The 12900-nt window shown below is 40.7% G+C and overlaps 1 protein-coding gene across 9 annotated transcripts in view; it reads right to left on the reverse strand.

The window, feature by feature from the left end:
- Nucleotides 1-12900, reverse strand: part of LOC139382040 (potassium large conductance calcium-activated channel, subfamily M, alpha member 1a) — a 288548-nt gene that overhangs the window by 91965 nt on the left and 183683 nt on the right. For all 9 annotated transcript variants that reach the window (XM_071125988.1, XM_071125986.1, XM_071125985.1 and 6 more), the window contains exons 4-5: nt 12298-12391; nt 11247-11358 (exon numbers count right to left, since the gene is read on the reverse strand). In XM_071125988.1, coding sequence (XP_070982089.1) covers nt 11247-11358; nt 12298-12391 — 206 coding nt within the window. The remainder of the gene's footprint in view (nt 1-11246; nt 11359-12297; nt 12392-12900) is intronic.

Below are 12900 nucleotides of genomic sequence, written 5' to 3' on the forward strand. Positions count from 1 at the left end.
CAGAGTAACTATGGCACTAGATCTTTATTCTTACCCTACAGAGTAACTATGGCACTAGATCTTTATTCTTACCCCATTTGCAGAGAAAGCTCAGAGAGGTCCAGAGACCTGGTCCAAGATATGGTCTCTTCTGCCTCTCCTTCTCCATAGCCATCCCATGCGGCCCCAACCTCACCCTGTACCCTTTCTGAAACAACTCTCCACACGATTTCCTACGCCTGAACGTGTCTCCACGAGCCTCGGCGCGAGGGGCGCAACCGCGTGGACCCCGGTACATCAGAAGCTTAGTAGGGATCATCGCTACAGATCACAGATACTTAGTTATCTATTGTAGTGTGTCAGGTAGTTTCTGTTTAGGGTCCTTGTCTTTCTGTAAAGTGGGACCAAGCTGTAGTTCTTCAGTTCTAAGGTCCAACACTGTTGGTTCAAGAGTGTCTCAAAGGAAGAGATGAAGACGAAGTTCTTGAAGAAGGCAATGGATTCAAAAAGATTATTGTTCTTCTTTGGAAGATAGACAAGTTGAGTTTTTCCAGGTAGAGTGAAAGAGATAAAACAAAACACTCCCAAAGCTAAGACAAGGTACAACTCTAGCGCCGGTGAATAACCTTCGCCGAGGTTCCAAAAGGTCCGTTTCCACCAGAAACTGGTGTATAGAAAAACCTGAGTAAAAGGTCCAGAATCAAGCACTATGCGTGCTTAAGAGAACACCAGACAGACTGAGTGACAGTCAGGTAAACAGACACCAAGACTCTGTACCTGTCTAGTACAAATTGTATCCTGGTCTGATATGAACTGTGATACAATAGAGGCTCTATCCCTGTATTGTCATTGTGTTAATAATCTGAACAGCCCAAACAGATTTCATTTTGGCCTCTTTGTTGTACCTACAGAGAGTCATGTGGATTTTCAACCACCAATAAGGTGCAGTGTTCAGAGGTGAGGCGTTTTTAAAACTGCCTGAAGCAATCCAGGGATTTAGAGCGAGAGGTGAAGTAATAATCTGTATTTAATCACAAGTGCCGTGCTGTCACTAGCAGATATCAGATGGGTAGACAGTATCTATAGTACACTGGGATAAAGCGGAATGGAGGTTTGTGGATAATAATGGCGCCGGAGGGGATGACTGCCATTTTACGGGCTCCTAACCTAACTTATTTAGTACATAATGTTGCTGCTACCATCTCTGATGACCGAAAATAGATTACTCACCTCGAACTGGACAATGTTTTTCTTTTAATGAGTCCAAAGTGAAGGACATACTGCTTCTCCGAGACCAGGCCCAAACCCCCCTTATTCGTGTGAAGAAAAGACGGAAATACAGGGGGTGGAGATCGGGGTGCCTTATTAGAATTAGTCGCAGAGTGGGTAACCAGCCTCTACCATCTGTTTAAAGCATACAACGTTCTCCTTCGCCCTCCATTTGGCAAATCTGACCATAATTCTATCCTCCTGATTCCTACTTACAAGCAAAAACTAAAGCAGGAAGTACCAGTGACTCTCTCAATACAGAAGAGGTCAGATGATGCGGATGCTAAGCTACAGGACTGTTTTGCTAGCACAGACTGGAATATGTTACGGAATTCATCCAATGCTTCATCAATACAGTGCATTTGGAAACTATTCAGACCCCTTGACATTTTCAACATTTTGTTATGTTACAGCCTTATTTTAAAATGGATTAAATACCAAAATATCCTCAGCAATCTACACAAAATATCCCATAATGACAAAGCGAAAACAGGTTTTTAGTAATGTATGTTGTTACGTTCCTCAGTTTCTGTGTTGTTTTGGGTTTGTATGTGTTTGTATATGTTTCAGGAAATGGCTTCCTGGATTCCCCTAAGCAGCTGATTGGTCGGGCCCATTGCAGATTGGAGCTTTGACCCGCCCTCTCGTCAGTGGATACAGCTGTCTACAATTACCGACTCCTTCGGCAGCTTTAAAAGCCAGTGTTCCTTTGTTAGGAAAGAGGGAGCTTCTTTGTCCTGTGTTGGTTGTTGTTCAGGGACAGTTTTTGTTATGTATTTTGTAGCCGCTACTTCTGAGGTATGTGTGTGACAAAGGACACTGTGTTTGTGATTATTGAAATTGTTCACTTTAAGTTTGTATTATTCTGTTTCATTTGTTCCCAGGGGGAAGGGGAAGGCACCTTGTAGTGCTTAGGCAAGAGGCCTGCGGGCATACATATATCCGTAGTGTGTATCCTGTCTATGGAAACTAGGTAAGACCTGGTCGGACCAACCCCTGTATTTTGGTTAGCGCGCCAGGTTGCGTTAAGGTTAGGTACGTAGTGGGTAGGCAAGTAAGGTAGGAGAGGGGGCTCTTAAACTTAAACTTTCTTTGCTTTGGTTCCGTTCAGCCACATTGCCGTGTTAAAAAAATAAATTCCCAGTAAACGATAATATTCTCTGCCTCTATCATCTTTACCAGCACCTACAATCACATACCTCTTTCACTCCACGAGGAGTTGAGTGTAGCAGGGCGTTGCGTTCCCTCCTGCAAGAGGTGTACATAACATATGCAAATAAAAAACAGAAATACCTTATTTACATACATATTCAGACCCTTTGCTATGAGACTCGAAATTGAGCTTGAGGTGCATCCTGTTTCCATTGATCATCCTTGAGGTGTTTCTACAACTTGGAGTCCACCTGTGGTAAATTCAATTGATTGAACATGATTTGGAAAGGCACACACCTGTCTATATAAGGTCCCACAGTTGACACTGCATGTGAGAGCAAAACCCAAGCCATGAGGTTGAAAGAATTGTCCGGTGAGCTCCAAGACAGGATTGTGTCGAGGCACAGATCTGGGGAAGGATACTAAAAATTTTTTTACAGCATTGAAGGTCCCCAAGTACACAGTGGCTTCCATCGCTCTTAAATAGAAGGTTGGAACTACCAAGACTCTTCTTAGAGCTGGCTCTCCAGCCAAACTGAGCAATCAGGGGAGAAGATCCTTGGTCAGGGAGGTGACCAAGAACCCAATGGTCACTCTAGAGTTCCTCTGTGGAGATGGGAAAACCTTCCAGAAGGACAACCATCTCTGCAGCCCTCCACCAATCAGGTCTTTATGGTAGAGTGACCAGACGGAAGTCACTCCTCAGTAAAAGGCACATGACAGCCCGCTTAGTCTTTAGGTGCCTTTTGGCAAACTCTAACAGACCATGAGAAACAAGATTCTTCGGTCTGATGAAACCAAGATTGAACTCATTGGCCTGAATGCCAAGCCCCACATCTGGAGGAAACCTGCCTCCATGCTTACGGTGAAGCATGGTGATGGCATCATCATGCTGTGGGGATGTTTTTCAGGGGCAGGAACTAGGAGACTAGTCAGGATCAAGGCAAAGATAACTGAGCAAAGTACAGAAGAGATCCTTGATGGAAACCTGCTCCAGAGTGCTCACGACCTCAGACTGGGGCGATGGATCACCTTCCAACCCGTCAATGCAGGAATGGCTTCGGGACAAGTTTCTGAAGTGGTACCGGAGCGCCAAGTCTTGGTCCAAAAGGCTCCTTAACAGCTTCTACCCCCAAGCCACAAGACTGCTGAACAATTAATCAAATGGCCACGCAGCCTATTTACACTTACACCCCCCCCCCTTGTTTTTACATTGCTGCTACTCACTGTTTGTTATCTATGCATTATCACTTTACCCCTACCTACATGTACAAATTACCTCAACTAACCTGTACCCTGCACATTGACTCGGTAATTACTTTAGTTTATTTAGTAAATATTTTCTTGGCTCTATTTCTTGAACTGCATTGTTGGTTAAGGGCTTGTAAGTAAGCATGTCACTGTAAGGTCTACACCTTACAAATACAACTTGATTTGATTTGTATTGACTTCAACTCAGAGCAATAGAGCCATCTGTACTACTGAAGAGGTACAGAAAGAGGACAGGAGTAAACAAATCGCTCTGGGTAGTTGGAGGAGCCACATCGAATCCGAACTCATGTCAATACTAAGTATTTCCGAAGCTAACGTGCTAACCGTTTCCCTACCAAGGCCATTGGTTCTCGTTGGGCAGGTGACGTCACTGCATGATGGCTACTAGCATATGCTAAATAGCCCGCATCTGCTACACATGCAACAACACTGCATGTAACATAATCCAAATCTGTGGGTATGTGTACTGCCAAGCCCCCTCCCCTCTGTCACGTGACTGACAGTAGAAACACACACTGGAGCCTTTTATCAATCAGCAGCCTAGGGATGACCATGTTACAACACGGATAATACCCTGTCCAGCCAGTAAGGATTATAGCCCCCCTGCACACACTCACACACTAGAGGACTAAGGGGAATGCACAAGCAGATACTTTACTAGAGTCAGTAAGCAGAGCACAAGGCTTCAGAGATCAAAACAGACAGTACACTAATATCACCAACAGAGGGCAGTAGTGATGAGAATATGTCATTTGGCGAGATATGGATGGTACATTGGCTCCAGTAGTCTGTGTGTGGAAGTAATATGGGATATTATGTCATATTGCTTTAATTTTAAAATCGGGGTTGAGCTTTTACAACACTGCCTATATCTTCTTCTATGAGGGCATTTGCATGTATTTCTTTTTACCCTTGCATTGTATTATAAGGTCTATATACATGTAGTTATTCCTATTTTTCCACAGGACCCTACACTATCATTTCAAAGCTGCCTTACCATCCTCCACAAGCTCTGTTCTTTCTAGAGTGAAGCCCTAGTAGGACTGAAATTACTTGTGTAGATGGGGTGGAAGGGTTGGGGCTCTGGGGCTAACAGCAAGCTAACATCTTTCAAAGCACTAATCGGAGGAGGCTGGTGAGGGGAAGACGGTTCACAAATAATGAATGGATGTGTTTGAGACCATTCCAATAATTCCGTTCCAGCCATTACTATGAGCCAGTCCTCCCCATTTAAAGTGCCACCAGCCACCACTACAGCTAATCAACACACTAGCCTGGCTATGGCCCTCTCTCTCATGGGAGGGACACCCACTTCAAGTCATTTAAGAAGATGGTGTCTTATTTCCAGGAGGAACACTGCATGTCCTTTTTATATTAGCCACACGTTTCTCTACCCTCTTAATTAACGGCCAAATTGCAAAATGGGAATGAACATTACTGTGAAATGAGAAATACATAGAGTAGGATAGATAGAGAACTGTCTCGTGTGGCTCAGTTGGTAGAGCAACACCAGCGTTGTGGGTTTGATTCCCACGGGTACCAGTGTGAAAATAATTCACATTTAAGCACTCACTACTGTAAGTGAATAGAGCAGAGCTACTGCAGTGCAGAACCTCTTTTAATTGTATTTTCAGTAATGGAGTCCAGTGGTTCTCCTGTTAGAGAAAACCACTGGAAGTTTCTCAGGCAGTTCCATGAGAACAACTGGTAGTGTGTGTGTGTGTGTGTGTGTGTGTGTGCGCGCGTGCGTGCGTGCGTGCGTCATAGCTTTTAGTCACACAGAGAGAGAACTGAATGAGTCCACAGGGATTGATGTAAAACTGTTAACACCGTCATTGTTTGCCTCTCAAACAGACGACAAAACAGAATTAGTGAGATGGAAATAGTCTTGATGGACATCAAGACAAGGACAAATCACTGATTATGGATCCATCTCTATTGATTACAGTGAAGCCATTACAATTCTGTCAACTTGCCTTGCCACTGGATCTCAACTCAATAGAGATTGACATGGGGGACATGTGAGGACATTATACATGTCACTCAGTCAGCAACCACTGGACAGATTATTCATGCATGTTGGATCTAGAGTCTGATGTAAAATCTACCTGATAACACCTCTACAGTACCAGATCTATCATTAGACTTTCTATCTATACAGTCATTGGATTCTGTCCTGTCGTCAATCATTGTCATGTTGCTATAATTTGACATGTTTCTTATTTCCTGGAAACCTTTGATTTGTGTCCAGTACCAGCTCATCCTAATAATAACCTGGCCGAATACATTTACATTGTCATTTTAGTTATTTAGCAGACGCTCTTGTCCAGAGCGACTTACAGTTGGTGTATTCATCTTAAGACAGCTAGGTGGGACAACCTCATATCACAGGCATAGAAAGTACATTTTTCCTCAGTAATGCAGCTATCAATAGGATCAGAACTAGAAGGGGGGGTCAAGTGCAAGTGGTGGTTAACATGTTGTTGTTTGTTTTTTGTTTTTTTGGGGGGTGGGGGTTGTGGTGAGGAGAAGGATTATTTAAGATACTGTTTCAGATGTTTTCGGAAGATGGGTAGTACCCTGCCTAATACCCTGTCCTCAGCTAATAGTACCCCCTGTGATATCAACCAGTTGATAGAGAGTTCAGCCTATGTGTTATGGCACAATAGCACAGTGTAGGCCAATCACACACACACACACACACTATGGCACAGTATATTGTAGTGTGGACCCAGTCAATGGATCGCTGGGACAGTAATATCTGTTGCTACGTAATGTGACATACACAAATATGCATGGTCATTTTTTAAATGTTTTATTTAGTTTGTTATTTTATGGAGCCATCCCTTGTATAATTTTGTAGGCCTCCCAGGTCCTGTATTTGCATTGAAAGTAATGTATATAATTTCTGCCGCTAGGGGGAGCTGTGATGTCAATGGGGAGCGTTAGTGGGCTCGTGAGGTCTTGGATGTTGCTTCTTCAATCTTGGGAAATGCCTAATACTGAACTATCTATCTCCATCTCATCATTCCACTCTGTTAATTCAGGTATGTAATGCGCAAAAGTGCAATATGACTCATTAAATATTGAGATAACATGGTTAACTACATAGTCCATGAGTTTGGTAATGTTTGAAGGCAATTGAAGGAAATTTAACTGAGTGAAAAACTGGTTGGTATTTTCCACATTATAAGTAATGGGCGTTTGCTAGGTTGCTAATGGTTATACGTAAGAAAAGGGAATACGACTTTTTCAACAAGGTTTTTAGCTCATATTTGTTTTATTTCCAATGAACAAAGGCTCAGTTTACTTCAGGAAATATATGTAAATATGCAATGTGACTATAAAATGTGTTAAGTGTTTATTTGTAAGAAAATAGCATTGAACAGTTTACTAGCATTATGCTAACCGAATTTAGCTTTGCGCTAGCTAGCTCGAGGCTATTGGGTTTCAGCTTGTTAGCTCATATGTTGATGGTTTAGAATGTAATGGTTGTAGCATTGTTTAGCACAGCCTCCAGTCATTTGTAGCTTTATGGAAATTGACACTGCTAGTACAGTGAGCTAGGTATAATGTAATGTAGCCTCTTATGGTACAATTTGATAGTTTTACATGCCAAATAGCTTTTATTGCTAGATGCTAAATACTACTGATTGAATAGCCTCAGATTATATGCACTATTAATTTAGCTATAGCAAGAGGTGAAAGGTGAATGCGTAACGTAAACTCACGTAAACTCGTACATCGCCGTGGTCCGTACAATTGCCCTTATTTTAGCGCCCCAAAAACTGTAATGTCAATACCATTGTAAAGCACAATTTCTCCCCTTTCCAACAGAATCAATTACATGACCTAAACACTGCCCGTTTCTGCATAATTCAAGCAGGCAATGAGCCCCGTCGGGTATTTTTTTAAATGGCGTGATAGTGAGAAGGAAAGATGTCGGGTGGTAAAATTGCTTTTTTTTACTCGATCTGTCCAACTTATCACCTTATCGCCTCTAAAATGTAAATAAAACACTATAAAGAGTTTATATAATGTGTCATTACATACCTATTTGAAGGTTTGTGTCGAATTTGAATCAGGGTTTTAGGGCGGTGCTTAAGTGATCTTAGAAGTAAACAGCAGCTTTGAGAATGATGATCGCATGCAATGATGACGCAAAAAATGACTAGGTATCCCCCCTTACCCCCGTCACTGTCCATTTCTTGTTTTTAAAGGATGAGAGAAGTGCTACACCTGGTGGAGAGAGATTATAAGACAGAAATAGTTGCTTTATGCGTGTACGTTACGGCATGACACGCCACGATGTAAAGGAGGGCCCGGTTTTTTCAACTTTTCTCCAATACTATAGAGCCATTACCATGTCGATCAACACTTGAATAGAAACCTAGTTCACACCCCCGATTTTGACGTCAGCACAGTCGCTACAGTCCCATTAGTTTTCTTTGTAGACTCGTTTGAAAGTTCGCAGTTACGCACATTTGTACGGAATGGGGTGAGTTTACGTTAGATGTATGGAGACTTTTGGGGGGGGGGGGGGGACTTGAGACCTTAATTTTTGATACACAAAATGGAATGTGAAAAGACTTAATACTAGTATGCAGTTGTAATGTATAATTGATTTTGCCTAAATAAAAAAAGTATCACAAACTTGGAGTATGCCTAATACTGAATCCTACTAACCTTTCTCCATCTCATCATACCACCCTGTTAATTCAGGTCAATTATCTGCTGACTACGTCTCAGTCCGAGGCATGTAACAGTAACACACCCTTAAAACACACAATCTCACAGCAATAAACACACATGCAATACACGCTAGTGCAAACACACATTCTATTTCACACGTGGTGTGTGTGTGGGACCGTATAAAATCAGATGACCCTAAAATACACTATCTGACGCACAGAAAGCGTCATTCCGCCTCTATGCAAACAGAAACACAGTGTGACGCGAGTGGGCTTTTCGAGGGTGTATTCTTCTGTGCTATCTGACACATTCTCAGTGGTAAAATGATATATTTTTTCATCTCACTGGCTTCCCCAGTATGAATAGATAAATAAATACATCATTTATGAATGCATATTCATGGTGAGTAAAGGGAAATCTAGGCCATCTCAAAACAATGGCTTTCCTCCCAGTTGCCTTTTCAAATACCTCCAGAAATAGGGGGCTGGTTAGACCCAGATAGTAGGACTCAGGATTCACTGCCGAGGAGAGCCTCCTCCCAGTAAACAATCTGGTTACTTCTGCATTCCAAGACCGTTAGTAGGGACCTTCTCAGAAAGTTAAAATTGCAACTTCTTATTTATTTCTCAAAACAATGTTTTTTTTCTCCAAATATTTCTGAATAAAATTGCCAACTTCACCAACATGTTTACCAAATTGGTATTCCATTGTAACCTTCCCTGATGTCACAGGAACGTTCACTGTTGGCTGGTCTCTTTTTTTACATCAGACTACAGATTTAATTAGTGGCAATGCAAAGAATGGCTAATTATTAAATCCAATCTGTCATAGACCACCATATCAACCTTTTTCATCATTCTACAGCTAGTTAACACTAAAAATAGCATCACCACGCTACTACTGCATAGCCTACTGAGAAAAATAAGTCATGACACAATCCAGACCATTGTATGTTTCCCAGGCTGCACCTATTGTTAAATGTGGAGGACACTGCACAGAGCAGGTCCAATAGATGTCAATTTAGAGGTGTCATGAATCGGAATGGACGATTAATTAGGGCCGATTTTACATTTTCATAACAATCGGAAATCTGTATTTTTGGAGGCTGATTTTTATATATATTTTTTTACAACTTTATTTAACGAGGCAAGTCAGTTAAGAACACATTCTTATTTTCAATGACGGACTAGGAAAGATGGGTTAACTGCCTTGTTCAGGGGCAGAACGACCGATTTTTACCTTGTCAGCTCAGGGATTCAACCTTGCAACCTTACGGTTAACTAGTCCAACGCTCTAACCACCTGCCTCACGAGGAGCCTGCCTGTTACGCGAATGCAGTAAGAAGCCAAGGTAAGTTGCTAGCTAGGATTAAGCTTATCTTATAAAAAACAATCAATCAATCATAATCACTAGTTATAACTACACACGGTTGATGATATTACTAGTTTATCTAGCGTGTCCTGCGTTGCATATAATCGATGCGGTGCGCATTCGCGAAAAAGGACTGTCGTTGCTCCAATGTGTACCTAACCATAAACATCAATGCCTTTCTTAAAATCAATACACAGAAGTATATATTTTTAAACCTACATATTAATGCTAAAAGAAAGGTTAGCAGGCAATATTAACCAGGTGAAATTGTGTCACTTCTCTTGCGTTCATTGCACGCAGAGTCAGGGTATATGCAACAGTTTGGGCCGCCTGGCTCATTGCGAACTAATTTGCCAGAATTTTACGTAATTATGACATACATTGAAGGTTGTGCAATGTAACAGCAATATTTAGACTTATGGATGCCACCCGTTAGCTAAAATACGGAACGGTTCCATATTTCACTGAAAGAATAAACGTTTTGTTTTGGAAATTATAGTTTCCGGATTCGACCATATTAATCACCTAAGGCTCGTGTTATTATGTTATAATTAAGTCTATGATTTGATAGAGCAGTCTGACTGAGCGATGGTAGGCACCAGCAGGCTCGTAAGCATTCATTCAAACAGCACTTTCGTGCGTTTTGCCAGCAGCTCTTCGCAATGCTTCAAGCATTGAGCTGTTTATGACTTCAAGCCTATCAACTCCCGAGATTAGGCTGGTGTAACCAATGTGAAATGGCTAGCTAGTTAGCGGGGTGCGCGCTAATAGCATTTCAAACGTCACTCGCTCTGAGACTTGGAGTGGTTGTTCCCCTTGTTCTGCATGGGTAACGCTGCTTCGAGGGTGGCTGTTGTCGATGTGTTCCTGGTTCGAACCCAGGTAGCGGCAAGGAGAGGGACGGAAGCTATACTGTTATACTGGTAATACTAAAGTGCCTATAAGAACTTCCAATAGTCAAAGGTATATGAAATACAAATGGTATAGAGAGAAATAGTCCTATAATTCCTATAATAACTACAACCTAAAACTTCTTACCTGGGAATATTGAAGACTCATGTTAAAAGGAACCACCAGCTTTCATATGTTCCCATGTTCTGAGCAAGGAACTTAAATGTTAGCTTTCTTACATGGCACATATTGCACTTTTACTTTCTTCTCCAACACTTTGTTTTTGCATTATTTAAACCAAATTGAACATGTTTCATTGATGTATTATATTAAGTTAAAATTTGTGTTCATTCAGTATTGTTGTAATTGTCATTATTACAAATACATTTAAAAAATAATAAATTGGCCGATTAATCGGTATCGACTTTTTTTGGGGCCTCCAATAATCGGTATCTGCGTTGAAAAATCATAATCGGTTGACCTCTAGTCATGACACCATATACAAGGTACAATACTTCACCACAGAAAGACTTCTGTCACTCTGCTCTAAGTCAGTGAGTCATTGTAGAGAGATGGAGAGAAATATAGAGAGAGGGAGAGTGAAAAAGGTCAATTCTTACCCAGCCAGCTCCTATTCAAGTAGACCGATACGAAGACAGGAGGAACAGTGAAGAAGTCCACCACTGAGTTGACCTCCAGCCAGAACCACAGCTTATCATTGGCTGCTATGAACTGAAGAAGAAATAGAACACCTCACTTAAAGCCTGGAAAACACAAAGAAGACTACACTCTAAGGTCATTTCAAAAGCTACTTTATGTCAAATGTGACATTAGGACTCTTCAATAAATAAACTCTGCTTTATGTTTTCTTTCCTTGCTTACTTCATAGTATCGCAATACTGGTATTGTGACAACCCTAATTGATGCAGTTATAATGTATCATAAGACTTATCTTTGTTTGCTATGAACTGAGGGGAGACATAGACGTAACAATTCATGTTGGTAAAACGTTCCTTTAAGTCCATGCTGCAGGTTCAATTTGTTACCAACATGAATTCTTGCTTCTATATCTCGCCTCAGTTCACAGTACAATGACTTATGATGCAATTATAATGCATTAAAACAGTTATCATGAGCATGTATGACCGCTTTGTAATGCGCTATTATCGTCTTATAAAGATCACGACTATGAAAAAAATGGCAAGTCTATCTAATCCTCGTATTATATAGAGGTCATGCATAGTTCATGTTTTATTTTTAACCTTATCAATATAGCAACATAATACATGCATTTTAATTTCATATACTGTATCTAAAGAGTACCTTGGACTCTAACATACTGAACTAAAGTTGCCACTAGCACAGTTCAGTTCTATAAAACATAACGACCAGGCTAGGGCCAACCGCTTGATCAGTTTCCCAGCATCGTCCCCTGACATACAGCATGTTGTTTGTGAATAGATCTTAGTCAGTGATGTGATTCATGTGGAGTCGTGACTGCCATAAGCAGCTTAGGACTTTATTTATTCATTGAGGGTTTCAGGCAGGCTTTTTCTCCAATGGAACGCTGCCTTTGGGAGAACACCAAGTCAGTATTATGACAATAGATCTCCTGCCTTTAGAGAGAGGTAGGTGTGTGTGTGTGTGTTTTAATAGGGCTTTAGTACATACCCGCAGCCCAAAGTAGAGGAGGAAGAAGACATTGAAGAACATGTCGATCTGTAACGTGAAATCTTTGTAGAAATTCTGACAGGATTCTATGGGACTGTGAAAGAGAGAGAAAGGGCAGAAATCGTCACATTAATAGACATACTTTATTACAATAATATATGTCACATTAATAGACATACTCTATTACAATAATATATGTCACATTAATAGACATACTCTATTACAATAATATAAGTCACATTAATAGGCATACTCTATCACAATAATATATGTCACATTAATAGACATACTCTATTACAATAATATATGTCACATTAATAGACATACTCTATCACAATAATATATGTCACATTAATAGACATACTCTATCACAATAATATATATATATCACATTAATAGACATACTCTATTACTATAATATGTCACATTATTAGACATACTCTATTACAATAATATATGTCACATTATTAGGCATACTCTATTACATGTCACATTAATAGACATACTCTATCACAATAATATATATATCACATTAATAGACATACTCTATTACAATAATATATGTCACAGTTTGGGGTACCACACATAGCCAGTGGATTTCAA

The sequence above is a fragment of the Oncorhynchus clarkii genome, chromosome 23 (assembly GCF_045791955.1).
Source record: "Oncorhynchus clarkii lewisi isolate Uvic-CL-2024 chromosome 23, UVic_Ocla_1.0, whole genome shotgun sequence".
Classification (NCBI taxonomy): Eukaryota; Metazoa; Chordata; class Actinopteri; order Salmoniformes; family Salmonidae; genus Oncorhynchus; species Oncorhynchus clarkii.